General features: G+C 36.4%; 1 protein-coding gene across 1 annotated transcript in view; it reads left to right on the forward strand.

Moving 5' to 3' along the window:
• Window positions 1-1,274: 1,274 nt before the first annotated feature.
• LOC124164179 (sodium-coupled monocarboxylate transporter 1-like) overlaps window positions 1,275-15,261 on the forward strand; it is a 29,548-nt gene continuing 15,561 nt past the window's right edge. Inside the window, exons 1-7 of the mRNA XM_046541381.1 lie at window positions 1,275-1,613; window positions 3,699-3,858; window positions 4,869-4,934; window positions 8,129-8,180; window positions 9,295-9,362; window positions 10,900-11,054; window positions 12,897-13,037. Coding sequence (XP_046397337.1) covers window positions 1,300-1,613; window positions 3,699-3,858; window positions 4,869-4,934; window positions 8,129-8,180; window positions 9,295-9,362; window positions 10,900-11,054; window positions 12,897-13,037 — 956 coding nt within the window. The 5' untranslated portion in view covers window positions 1,275-1,299. The remainder of the gene's footprint in view (window positions 1,614-3,698; window positions 3,859-4,868; window positions 4,935-8,128; window positions 8,181-9,294; window positions 9,363-10,899; window positions 11,055-12,896; window positions 13,038-15,261) is intronic.

The raw sequence follows: 15,261 nt of genomic DNA on the forward strand, positions 1-15,261 counted from the left end.
ACGAACTATTATTTAGTCCCTTGGGGATTATTTCCTTTTTCATAAAGAAATTACGGCCATATTGGCTACTTAAACGTCCCTTACCTTAAAATCAGTTGTTCTCACGTGTGGCCATCACCACATAGTTCTGCTGTTGATCTTAAAATCCTTCCTTTTTAGCCGTTTGATGGAATGGATGGGACGGTGGATAAATATAACGGATCTATTGCTTAAATACGATGTACGGAATATTAGCCGGAAGACCTGTTATGCCTAGGGAAAAATCCTTAAACTAACTATATATTTAAAAGAGGATGTCTATTTGTGTGTCCGCCATGCATTTCCATGCGGCTGCACGGATTGTGGCCAAAGTTAGTATATAGGTGCATCTCATGCTCCAAAAGACTTTATTGCTTCTTTTTGTTGCGTCCGACGGGTACTTTGCGTCGTTTTCTCATAAACGCTTGTTACATCAGTTGTCACGCAACTTCTGCAGTTGGGCATCCGGCCGGGTAGGCACACCTCTTGACACGCTCAATGTGAAGACATAACTCAAAAGGTTTTACATTTAACGATTAAGTTCACACGATTTTTTTGGTCTGCGTTCGTACAGATACGCATAACGATCAATGCTGTGGAGCGGGGTGTAAGCTGATCCCGTGCCCGGTTCACGGAAATCGTTATTTCCAATTTTTTGCAGTTACATAAGTATGCCGTCATCACACAGTTCACTTACTTCTTGCACCGACACACTTCACCTACTTCATTTCGCTATCTTCTGCTTTTAAGTGTTAAGCAACAGATCCGTTATATTTATCCACCGTCCCACCCATTCCATCAAAAGGCTGAAAAAGGAAGTTGCATTTTGAAGGATTTTAAGATCAACAGCAGAACTATGTGGTGATGGCCACACGTAAGAACAACTGATTTTAAGGTAAGGGACGTTCAAGTAGCCAATATGACCGTAATTTCTTCATGAAAAAGGAAATAATCTCCAAGGGAAATTCACATTGGCGGTCATTGGGAAGTCCAGAGGAGCTGCGTCTCACCTGTTTATAGGCGGGATTTCGTTACATGCTTCTTTGTTCCTTTACCTAAAAATCCTGCTATGTGACCATGAATTTGAAGTTCCAAGTTTCTCACATCTGTGGGTACTATCCTTCCCGAGCAACGCCGGGTGGCCTGCTAGTTATGGATATAACGAAATCCCGTTTATAGCAAAATGGAACGATGGTCTCTGAAATTCGCTATAAGCGAGGTTTACTGAAATTAGGATTTATCCACTCACTAGCTCCAGGCGATCAGTGCTTTCGCCTCCGGATGGATGACGCAACCGCGGAGGATGTGTGGACCACGGAGGAGTGGTCCACGGTGGAAGAAGAGGAGAGCATCTCCCACGGGCTGCCAACTACGGTAGCCTCCAAAGTCACACGCCGAGTGGCGAAGTCCATGGCCCTCGTGAAGAAGTTCTCGCCCGTCGATTACGCGGTGTTCTGCACCATGCTGGGCATGTCCGCCACCATCGGAATATATTTCGCTTTCTGCGCCAGGCAGAAGCAGAACACCACGTCAGAGTACCTGATGGGAGGGAAGAAGATGGGAATCATCCCGGTGTCCTTGTCACTCGTCGCTAGGTATGTATTTCTTTATAGGGCCACACAGATGGAGAACGCGATATTGGTGCGTTGAGCGAGATTTACATTTTTCACAGTAATATTTTTAATTTAACCTTAGTGAGGTATATATACTTATCGATATGCCTAGATAACATATTTAACACAAATATAACCCAGGTTGGGTAGTGCACAGTATCGAGGACAATGAAAGAGACAAAAAACACTCACAAGACTAAATTTTTGGTAGCACTACCACTAGTACTCCGAAAAAGGTGGTATTGCCACCGAAAATTTAGCCTTGTGAGTGTTTTTGCGTCTTTCATTGTCTTTTATACTGTGTTTTACCCAACTTGAGTTAAATTTGTGTTTAATTTGATTTTATTTTTAATTTAAGTTTTAACTTTTAACTTTGTTATTATTTGGGATTAGGTCACTAATAAAATAACTCACTCACTTCAATAAAAACTCACCCACCTGCACTTGGAGAGAGAGAGAAATAGAAAGAGAGAATAATACAATAAATTTGTGCAACCAAAATTCATAAAGCAATTACATCTATAATTTAAATATTATCCAGATTTACGGCTGATACACCAGTAAGAAGGTTTACGCTCAGGCATAGGTTTATTGATGGCATAAGGCTACGAAAATATTTACTCCCTCACCTGCCCTTGGAGAGCAAGAAAATACTACTCTAACTTCATTAGGTCTAAATCATTTCGCAGCTAAAATGAGTACCCTAGAAGCCAAGCGCAGCTTTTATAATTATGCAGTTAAGTGCAGATAATGGTTGGTTGGGTACACAATGTTGTTGTGGTAAACGGAGATGAGTAAATCACTCAATCTATGCATATATATTTCACAGTGATTCCCTTAACTCTGCCACAACAATATAGTGCACCCCACCAGCCACCTAATCCACGAAATTAAAAATACTGCACTAGTTCCCCTTGGCTTCTATGGTCCTCAATTCTTAGTTTAAATTTTATTTAGATTTACGGCTGGTATATTACTATCTCACTTTTATTTTTTGAGTTATGTACAGGCAGAGATGCTAACATAATTATTTTGCACCATGATTTTCTTGGCAATTCTTGCTGCCCTCTTGGAGAACTGTTTTCACAAATGATCAATGTTCAATGATTTAACTGTTGTAACTATTGAAAGAATAGAGAGATGGCACTTTTCCACAGGTTTATTGAGAGTACGACGAATTTCGACCGTTAGGTCATCATCAAGTAGAATGACCCAACGGTCGAAACGCCTCGTACTATCAATAAACCTGTGGAAAAGTGCCATTCTTTTAATACTTACAGAATGTCACTTCACCATGTTTCGCCTGCTTCTGATACTTCGATTTAAGTCTTCATCTAAGCGAATTTTTCCGTCAACTGCATATCAAAGTCCCTCTTTCTTCGTCTAAAAATCACATGATATGGAGACTTGGTACTTTTTATTTGAGGATGACATGAAATTTTGAAATTAGTGTCGGTAATAAAACAATGGCGATTAAATTAGCAAATCTATTCTTTCCCCATACTGAAAATATTTCAGTCTTCATTACTGTTAATTACTGTTTCCATTTCATTTATATTTATTTGATGCGGTTCCATCCGATATTTTAAAATAGTTAATATCTTATAATATCCTTCATCAGTTGTTTGAACGAAACTTAACATGAAAGAGTTTCCGAAGGACCTTTATTTATAGAAACAGTACATTATGCAGTGCCTCTTTCGTAAGACTGTCTCACTTTCGCAGCCAGAAAAAGGCTTCGGTATGGTAAAAGGGCATGGAAATTTTTGAAAGACTACGGTTTCCTTTTTTATAAATCTATGCACGTAATAAGATTATAACAAATATTTGGAAAATTTTGCCACAAAATTAAATAACATTTCATTAATATTTATGAAATATTTTTTTTAATAATAAGAGTCTCCTGTTTACCTCCACCAAGCCTAAAATGAACCTCGATCAAATATCAATTTTGACTTAGACGGGATATTCCGCCCGAAAGCTAACTACCCCACATAGATATCTAATAGAATATATATGATATTTTCCACGACACACAGGCTATTAATTCGTTTTCCAAATTTTCAGTCTCATTTCAGGCATTACTTTACTTGGATTCCCGGCTGAAATATACGTTTACGGCACCCTGTTCACTGTCTTCCACATTGGAATAGCGTTTGCAGCGATCCCCATTGCGCTGGTTTTTGTACCAGTATATTACAAACTCCAGGTTACATCATGTTACGAGGTAAATGGTTACACTTCTCGCTCCAAAAAATTAAACTCGTTCAAAGTTGCTCAGACACGAAACCCACAAATAAGTGACCACCACGTGCAAATTTAAATAAAAACCAATTTATTTACCAACAAAAATAATAAGTAAGGTCACCATTTGCCTTCATACTATATTAGGAGAACGGTAAAATCGTGTGATGTAAAATATTGCAAAAATAATCACTCCTTAATAAATAACAGATAAATTAACCACGATTCAATAATATATAAGCTAGCTATTTACGCTTCTTACAATACTCTTTGTATATTTTATTTTGTGCTCGCTATAATTGGTTTTTCGCTACTTACAGCGTGACCAAACGAGTCAAGAAGCAGCTGGTAATATATAAATTCATTGCAAATACATAATAAGTGGGTTATGATGCATATTATTCATACCATTTAATCTTTCTCCCCATACCATCATCTACAACTTTTAGATCATTGACACTATTCTCAGTTTCAATAAGTCTCGTTAAAAATATAACTGCGATCATTATCACAACCTCAAACTAATTATGCATTTATAAATGCCAACTGGTAATTTTAACACATATGACAAAATTTTCAGACACTATATAACAAACCTTTCAGTGGCAAAGATAAGCCGCAATAGTAGTTTTTATCCGTTGATGGATATCACGTTTTAAATACTTTCCACGCAGTAAATTGTTTTCGTGACCATGTCCTGGGCTTTACGTGGTTTATGGCTCAATCCCTTTCTCCAAAACTTTCGCCAGCATAAAAAACATAAACCGTTGCGAAGGCGACGTGAAATTCAAATCAACCGCTTAAGTTTCCTCATATTAATTGATGACTCCATTACATCGGAAGGCTTTACAATTTGTGGTCAAAACTATGGCAAAATTTTCTATTTCTCATTTTTACTCATTTTCAATTGAATCATTTTTACTGAAAAACCTCTAATGGATGTCCAGGAATTCCACTTTGAGTAAAACACAATATTTTTTTCATTCCTTCCAGTACTTGGAGCGTCGATTTGATCGCAAGGTTCGACTGCTTGGTGCGGCATTGTACTGCATTAACAGCGTAAGTTGATTTTGTTTAATCCAATTCCATAAGTAGGGCCCATTTTACCACCTACTTGAGACTCAAAATCATTTTTTCTCTCGGGATTAGCCCACTTAATTATGCTATGGGCCAGTGACGTCATGGCAAAATTAGCAGTGCCGGAACGCACTTTCCTCAACATTTTTTTTTTATTGAAATATTACTCTGTTACAAGTTATTATTTACATTTTATTAATTTTTGTTTTGGTTAGGAATGTAGGTATACATTAGAAATTTCGAGGAAAAGTAACTGTTATTTGCTCAAAAGTGTTATTTTACAATTATGTCTTTTCTTAACCAGTGCCCGAACGGCGTTCCGCCGCTATGACGCCACTGCTATGGACAGAATATGGTTGACGACTCGATACCGTATTGTGGCATCAGAGACTAACAATGTACAGAACACCCTCCTTCCTTAAGTCGGGAACATTGTAGCCGCTATCCCGACCGTCACCAAACATTTCGATACAATAGCTCGTAGTCAATCCGTTAATTGAACCTTCGCTCATGTACGCAAACAGTCGTACTCCTCAATACAGATCACCATTGTGGCATTTGATCCGTACTTCTACCCAGCCACGGACGTCATACTATTATATTTTTAGCTGAGGAGCACTTTGATGGCATTGGTTACGCTAGATATTCCGGGTTGCACAGTTCAAATCATTCGGCCTGTGATTCAAGCTGTATAAGGTGTAGCCTCTTCTCCTCATTATTCTCCATATTTCCCCAATCTTGCAATCAGTATCTTTTTCATAAACATCGTACAAAACACTGTAGTTCCTATCGGGTGCAGAGATCAATCAATTCACTAAATTCCTCACAGCAATCATTTTTGGGACACTTTAAAGTAGAGAAGTTTAATTATATTTTTTCACCTGCTGCTATTAAAAAGACAGCACGATTAGGGATGAGTGTACAGTACCGTATGAAATGCAAATAGGCATAAAAATCCATAGAAATAGATAATAATAGACACAGAAATATGAATACAAATGATGTCTCCATGTTTCTGGGTTTCACCGCGTGGATTTTCTTTGTGACGACAGTTTCTCCGGTATTCCAACCGGCGTCAAATCGACCTGAAGACGCCGGTTGGAATACCGGAGAAACTGTCGTCACAAAGAAAATCCACGCGGTGAAACCCAGAAACATGGAGACGTCATCTAGACAACGCCGCGGAAAACTACGCATCAACTTCATATGTATACAAATTTCTTTCGCAGCATCTTTTCCATAATCAACATATCCCTTTTTGATGAAAAAATTTTCACAATTGTGTTATTTATTTCACCTTAGCACACTTAGCCCATTTTCAGGCAATTGCTTTACCAAAAGAGACTTGGCTGTGGTTACGACTGATCAACAGCTCTTGACGGTCCTGATTCTAGCCTCATTTTTAAATTGAGTCGCTTTGGACTGATATGTTGCCGCAGTTATGAGAGTACCTACCTGTACATCCACTATCCGTTTTGTCAGAAGCAGCAAAAAATGTGGAAAAATTGATGCAGATAATCATTAATACAATAATAAAGCATTAAAATCAAATACTCTATCATATGCCTTGCTTCAACGTCCTTTTAACACCTCCACCGTTGACAACATGAAAACCTGAGCTCTCTAAAGAACGAGAATTCCACGTTCCCTAGACCAAATTTCTTCCCTCAGTCAATGACTTGAGGGAGCTGTGGAACGAAAACATACTTGCTTGCCGAATTCGCCGTAAAATTAACCTAAGTTTTTAGAGAAAAAAATATATGCTCTAATGCCAATTAAATCAATATCGATTTTTTGCCATTTAAGGTTTTAATATAAGTACATTTTTATTGTATTCATATGTTTTATTCAAATTTTATGTTTTGGAGACTAGAAAATTGACATGCAAAAATGAAAACAAATGATTTTGGCAAGACACCACGGCTTGCAGTAATAGCAAATAGGTCACTTACGTACAAGGTGCTCTCCGCTTTCTAGCTATCTACTACTAGCAACCAGGATCAATTTCAATGTAGTTTCGATCTTCAAAAGCAGAATCACTATAAAAATTCCTCAAAAATTTTTTCCTATTGTGGCATGTCATAGGCTCGCTTTCGCCATAGATGGCGACATGAATGGTAAAGCTCCCTGTCTTTTGCTGATATCGCAGCCAGCCCGAAGGTGAGCCGGTGCTATAAATCTATCCTTTCGGCAGCCCTATTCCTTATCATATGTTTATGATCTAATCTACCACAATATTCTTCCACTTGCCCAACTTTTTTCTGAATCACGGGGAAAATATCACATACGGACGAACGTGAGAGAGGTTTTCTTATAATTATTCCCTTAGGTGGAATATAAATTCTTAGCCAAGGTGTTGAAATAGGCCTTTGCCCCAAAGGAAATTACTTGAAGGAAAGATTTCATAACTCCTTTTAACTAAATATTTTAAGTCAGCACATAACGATAAAACTTCCTCTTTTCTCCAGTAACACAATTTTTGACACCGCCTTCGTTACCCATGCTTATATGACAATCAGTAACTTATTCTGAACACTCCACAATGTATATTCATCTGTTTTATTGATGAAAGAGGTGTGGAATGTACAGTGCCATCTGCACTTCTTTTAAGATGATAATACTAAGAAAACTAACTTGTTGAATAACGTATACTGTAACCGTACGTTTCACTGAAAAATCTAAATCAGGCCAGGTGACTAACTCGTCATCTTGCCCCCGTCAACTTGAACCGGATGATAGTGTTAGGAAGCTTAGATTCTTATCATTGAACGAATGATATTAAGATAAAAGTAGATAGTAGTAGTGGATAGCTTATTGTTTAAGATATTTATATTTTGTGAGTCATTTAAGGAAATAATGGTTTATTATTTCTCATTTATCCTTGATTACTTGCGTAAAAACTCCTAAAAATTATAATAAGCTCGGAAAAATCCACGAACTTCATGAAAAACTTGACATGGTAGAGACGACTTTACTGCGCGAATAATTTCTTTGTAGCATATTGGTTAGTTTTTATTACTATTATGGTGGAGCTACATAGTAGCACTAGTTAAAATTTAGTAATTCGTCATACTGGCCCAGTATCCCCAACCTAATAGATATATATTTGGTACGGTAATCAGTTCATTTTAGCATTGCCTCTAGGTCATTGACATGTTTTTTTTTATTCATTTCAGATTCTATACATTCCAATCGTGATTTACATGCCAGCACTCGCCTTTAGTCAAGGTGAGTAGAACAAAATATGCCATTGATTGCATAACAAACAAGTCTGAGCAGGCCTATACTGGGTAATTTTATTGGATTTATAAACGAAACTTGAAGATATTCATTTGGCATAGAACAGGGATTTATTTCCTAACCCTAGCAAAGGTAAATTATTTTCGCATTATTTTCTGCCATGTAAATAATGTGTATTAATTTCTGGGGTAATTACGACTATATAAGAACTAAGTTTCGTGTTTTTATTCCAAATAAAATTCCCCTTATCTGAATCGAATATCTAGATTATTACGAGACTCAACTTTAGAGTGCATTTCATTTTTCTGAAATCATTATGTGCCATGGCCGGAGATATTATATTCAACTTTCCCAAAAGATGCTTTAGCATTTCGAAAGTAAATATATTCGACGAAGTTGACCATATGTCCCGACCACCAACATACTGCGGCTGCGATCATAAATTGAAATAAGACACATAGAATGTATCACAGATTTTAAATTTTCCGCGATCGATAAAGAGTATAACGAAAGTAACTTAAAAAATAGGTTAGTTGACTGGTAATGTAGTTAATTAACTTATTTATTCCTTAATGCATGTTTATAAATTTTCCTAGAATTTCTAACAGCATGTTTTGCATGTTCTAGCTTCATAGGCAGATTGCCTTTATGAGTAGAATATAGATTAATCACATATCTTAAGTGTCATATCTTGCATTCATGTAGTGCGCGTTCGTAGAGGTAAATTTTAACCCTCTAGTGCATGTTAGTGAAGGTTCACCCCTGTCAAGCACCTCTGTAGATGACTTTCAGGGTAATATGCAGATGTATATCGTTTATGCTAACCTCAAAGATTCATAAATTTCAAGCGAAAAAGACTAGTCCCTTCTCATAGAACAAAGTACAGAGCCTGAGACTTCCAGGTATAAACGTGCTGGCTTGTTTGTTATTGGATAGATGGCTTGCTCAGACAACCGATTGGGTAAAATCACTAGCGGGGTATCTTCCAGGGGTTGGGTGGATCCTCTTGACCCCTTGGAAGAAATGGAAGGGTCCCCATAAGTACCCTTTCCTCCCCTTCGGCCGTCCCCACGTCCAAGCAAGGTTTCCTATCTCACAACAGTTTCGGGTTTCGACATCCATCTCATCACCCCGGTGGTCTGCCTCGTCTGCATCTTCTACACTAGTTTGGTGAGTATATGAATGAAATGAAAGTGTAACTTACTGCTGATAGTAACAGAGAGAGCCTCGTTTAAACAATAAATCATAGATGAAGTCACTGTTTTTATGCTTAATTAGGCTTATTGATGAATGAGGAAAATGATTACCAATATAGCTATGCTCAGTGTTAGAGGGTAGAATGCTAGGTAAACGAGGGAGAGGAAGGAAAAGAATAGGAGATTTAGATAGAATGAAAGGGAATAGGTATTATTGTAAACTTAAGAGGGAAGGGCGTGATGATTGCCAGAGTACCTCGTAAGTACTCCAAGCAAACCTACCTTAATCGGTAGAATACTTAAATTTAATGCTTAAAAAAATAACTAAACTAAATACTAATGTGTGGCACTCTCAAGATGAATGCTATTTAAAGTTTAGAGGTTGAGAGTTAACCTTCCATCGACTTTTCTGGATTGGAGCTAACTGCATCTGTTATCATCGTCATCTTTAATGATTTGAAACAGAAATAAGGCTAGAATTTCAGTCGAATGGCACTTCAACGCTACCTTGCATGATAAATGTCGGTGGAGGCTTAATTATGCCATTAAAATTCGGCAACATAATTGATTCATATTCAGACTCATACTTCATTGTAAGAGCGGACTCAGGAAACATTGAAAAAATTTCTTTTGCTGAACACTAATATGGAGACATCGAGATAATATTTCCTCAATTGGTGCTCAAAGCACGTAAAATCGCTCAGCACACGGTTATGCCAACTCCTATTCCCATTTCAACGAATTTGCGTTCGAAAAATTATCCAACCGCATTAAGAAGATTTTGGTAGAAAAACTGAATTGGGTGGGTTTTAAGAGAGTCTTGAGCCTCAATCCCTGAGTAAGGAATGTGATTTACGGAATATAATATATGTCTTCTCAACTCAGTCATTTTTTAACCAAGAAAAGGCAAATTTTTAACATGTCCGGCACATCACGACTGGTAAACACTTGACGCTAGTCCACTCGTTGCACTTCATACAATGGGTAGCGTAATTACATAAAAGCCTTTGATGTTTGAAAAAATATCGGGCTAGATGGAATATGAATTTTCGGAGGATAGGTTTCAAATAACTTCACAATTCATAAAAAAATTATTATTTCCCCTTTTATAGGGCTATTCATCTTTCATGAATTAAAACAAGCGTATGAGATTATTTCAAACTGAACTAGGTCATTAGATTTGGCTTAAAATTAAATAAAAATTTTAAGCAACCAAGAAATCACAGAGAATTTCTTTACCAAGAACAGTAGGAGCTCTCTTAGTGTTTCAAGCATAAAGAGAATAAAAATCACAATTTTCGAAAAACTTTTTTGTATAAACCGTTTGTAACGAGCAAGAACCAATTCTCTCAAAATCGGATATTGTCGGAAGACTAATCATTTTTCGTGCAAATTGACCCATTACCATTTATACTAAATAAAATGAGGCAGTAATTCCTACCTATATTTTAAACTTTGAGGCATGCCAACAATACGTTCCTTGAGTTTTACGGAGTGTTGTTACATTATAGGGAGGCTTAAAAGCAGTCGTGTGGACAGACAGCTTACAAGTGGTACTGATGTTTGGGTCCATGATGGCGGTGATCTTCATTGGAACATACAAGATAGGAGGCATTGGCACTGTTTTCGAGAGGAGCAATGAAGGCGATCGTATTGAGTTTTTCAAGTAAGTGTGAATATAAATCTGATAATCACTATTAAAAAAACGGCAATATGTTTTCATTGTGAATATATGTAAATAATATTGCATGATTATTCGACTTTTAAAAATACTTAATTCTTAAATTTTCCAAACTGTATTTTCTGCTATGAATTTGAAATGAAATTGATAAACAACCACATCTAACATGCTTATCAAGGTTCAAATTCAATCTACTTGGCGCCGTACCAATTACTTCACCTTTTCAATTTTCATTCTGAAAGTAACTGGATTAAATAAATAAGGGAGTTTGTACTAACTGCCATTGCTTCGAAGGTTTCTTTAATGTCGGACAAAAAATTGGCTTTTTATCTCTTGATCTCTATGCATAATATTTAATCAAAGTCTTAGAGTGTTGGACTTGATAAATTTTTAATGCAATATTTTGCCAACGTTTCGGTATACGAGGTGTGTGAGAAAAGTAATGAGACTGGAAATACTGCGGGTAAACTGGCAACGTTGTGTCTACCGGCCTGTGATATACCGATTTGTTTATGTGTGCAAGTTTCCTCTGTGCCCGTTTCAACTCCATAGAGCTAACACATTATTTTTGACAGCGCCATCAATGAAGTTGTGTTTTTATTGTGTGCTACAAAAATGGAGTATCGGAATTTAGAGCAACGTTGTGCGATAAAGTCTTTTGTAAAACTTGGTGAATCCGCGAGTGAGACTTTTGAAAAGTTGAAACCAGCCAATGGGGAACATATCTTGTCAAGAGCACAAGTTTTCCGCTGGCCATTTTTGGAAGGCCGAGAACACGTTCAAGATGAACCTCACTCAGGAAGACCTTAAACTTCAAAAACAAACGAAAAATGTGAAAGTGTGATGGTTCTTGTGAGCTAAGACCGTCGTTTAACATTAAGAAAGATGAGTGTACAATTAAATTTAAACACTTTCCCCGTGCATCAAATTTTGACGGACTATTTGAACATGCGAAAGATTTCTGCTAAGTGTGATTCATGTGAGACCAGACATTGCAGACAAGTGGATGCTTCACAATAACAATGTCCCGTGTAACACGGCAATTTCCATTGATGAATTTTTGACCTCTAAATGCATTCCTGTTGTTCTTAGACCCCCCTATTTACCTGACTTAAGACCTTGTGACTTTTTCCATTTCCCGAAATTGAAACATGTCCTCAAAGGACATCATTTTGGAATTCTGGAGAACATCCAAAAGACTGTGACCGATCAGTTAATATCTATGCCATTTTAAGACCTCCAGCACTGCCACCAAGAGTGGGAACAATGACTCCATAGGTATATAGCTGCCTAAGGGAACTATTTTGAAGGGAAATTATTGCTTGAAAAAAAATAAAATATTTAGCTAGTACAAAATCAGTCTCATCACTTTTCTACTTATCACCTCGTATTTATACGCCTATAACAGGGATTTAATGTATTAAGTGTCCTCTTGGATTGTTGTCTATAATTTCAATATCCGATGCTCCAAAAGATGCGTAAAAAATTAGGAAAACAGCAAATCAAGTTTCGCTCGTTATTAAAGTTGAGTTGAAGAGATACCGTTGTATATGCAGTTTCGTTTGATTTGAAATTAAAAAAAAACTCTCACCTTTGCAACTAATCTATTAAATAAGTAATCGATGTCTTTCTGTGAACGCAGGTTACTTCACAGCGAATCTTTCGAGTGAAAAAAATCTTAAATACAGTTGTACTAATATTTGATAGTTTAAATTTCAATACAAATTGTATTGCATGAAGTGGCATTTTTTTAAATTCTCAATTGATCTGACTGTAGTGACCAAAGATCACCCCTAAAAATCCCTTCACGCTCTTCTTTTTCTACAGCATGAGTTTCGACCCAACGATTCGGCACACATTCTGGAACATAATTTTCGGATATTTCTTCTCTTGGACGAATAACTGCTCGACAAATCAGGGGATTGTACAACGATTTCTCGCCATGCCATCAATGAAACGAGCCCAAATGTGAGTACTTAAAATACTTAAATATCAGAACACAAAAAAGATAAGCTCCTAAGGCCCGGTTACACGACACATTATCACCTACGTTTTAGTGCCTGATTGCATGAATGACTTTTGTTGACCGGAACGCATCATGTACGAATCCATGAACAAAATTAGAACATGTTCTATTTTCTGCACACACGTTTGTACAAGTGGAGTGGTTACAAGGTGTATTTTGGCGTTCATTCTCGCGTTCATACATTTAGACATTAACTCGTACGGGTTAATATACCGTGTAACCAGAGATTTCTTGAACATAGATATAAACTAATTTCATCTACTTGAAAAAAATGGAACTGCACTTTTGCGGACAGTATATCTTGCTTTCCAATTTAAGCGGATGAAAACATCGGCAAAAGAAGAGTGACTTTCAGCTGATACTTCTCTAGATAAAACAAACTCACCCCACCAATCCTTGTCCCCAATGAAAGCTGTAAATGGATAAAAGATAGCTAAATGAATCGTTAAAAATACCATTTTCCGATTGTTTTAGGAGGGATTTTTTTCATCCTTGCCTAGCAAGGACTAGTCTTAAGAAAAGTCTATCCGTTGAAAATAAATAAAAATAAACGTTTCACACTAAATTTAAAATTCAGCAATCATTGTCAAGGATGCTATTTAAATTCTTTTAATAATTTCAAGCACAAAATTAGGGCGTAGATACACTGAGAAAATTATAAAGGCCGGAATACGATTTTCGTATTTTCCAACAAATACCATAAGATGGCAGATTAAACATATTTAGTACATAAAAACTGAGAATATTTAATAGTAAAAACCGGCAATTAAAACTCACTTAAATAGTTGATGTGAACATAATCGGGAGGCAAAGAAGAAATAACGAGGTCATAACGAAAATCTATTGTAATACATATAACGAAAATGACTGCTAATATGCGATGAAAATTTATTGAAAAAGACTAAAAATTGACCAAAAATAGGCACTCAGTTATAAGAAAGGAGTTAATGGTTTAAAAAAAACAGTAAATAAACAGTTATTCTCCTTATAATATGAAAAAATATCAATTCTCTTTAAATAGAGGTGACTGAGCTTGAGTTTAATAATAATGCCGCCATGTAACACTTATTAAGATAACGCACTGCTGGTAATACATCAATCATACTGAATCAGAGCCATAATTTCTCAGACTGAAAAAATGCGATATGATGGCAATGCTCCAATAGGATAAAATCGAGATACTTCCCGTACCACACGGTTATTTCCAGTTTCCCAGATAAGTGATTCAGGATCCCTATGATAAATAATGTGCCTTGATCTGCAGTCACTGGCTTTTAACGTTGAGGAAATATTGGACTGAAGTTTGATGCATGGAGTCGATCGAACAAGGAAATAGCTCTACAAACCATTTATATATCACCTAATAAAATAAAGGATGGGATAACCATAGTATTCATCGGATGGTTGAATAAAAAAAGTTTCATATTTCTCCAACCTATTTTCATTTCCAAGAATGTCGTCCATCGTCATCAGGACCTGAAGAGAAAAGTGACTTGCCCTGAAAACGATTGACAACTCGTGTATCGAAATGTCGGCCGAGATGGAGTTTGAGGACCTGACCCGGTGGAATTCCCGAATAACCTTCCACGATATTTTCATTTCCGCTTGGTATTTTTCTGAAAATAATTATTTAGGCAGAAAAGTCTTTGATTTATCACTGAAATCAGCAGTAGAGGATTTCCTTTAAAGCCGCATTTAATGATTACAAGTAATTCTTGTTGTTGTTGGTGAGCGAGTTTGAAAAACAATACCTTCCATTTCAACCACATTTAGTGCTTAGAGCTCACATGAATAACAAATAAAATGTTACATTGTTATATGAATATTATGAACATTAATATCATTGTATTTTAAATATTCACTATCTTTTTAGTTTCATTTTGGTGATGTATTTTTCATTTACTATATTTTTTTATTTTATATAAACTGTTTCCACCTGGCTAATGGTCAACTTGTAACCTGAACAATAATGATTATAATAATAACTTTTTCTCTCATGATAATTTTTTTAGTTATATACTAAGGTTAATAAATGGTGATACGTCTACCAGATTATGCTGATATATTCTAACTTTGTTCAAAGCTTTCTGTGATAATGTTAAATAAATAATAAACGAAAAAAGTTGTGCACTGGACAGTCATACCCCAAAAAATAGTAACATAACT

Source organism: Ischnura elegans, chromosome 8, assembly GCF_921293095.1.
Source record: "Ischnura elegans chromosome 8, ioIscEleg1.1, whole genome shotgun sequence".
In the NCBI taxonomy this organism is placed as follows: domain Eukaryota; kingdom Metazoa; phylum Arthropoda; class Insecta; order Odonata; family Coenagrionidae; genus Ischnura; species Ischnura elegans.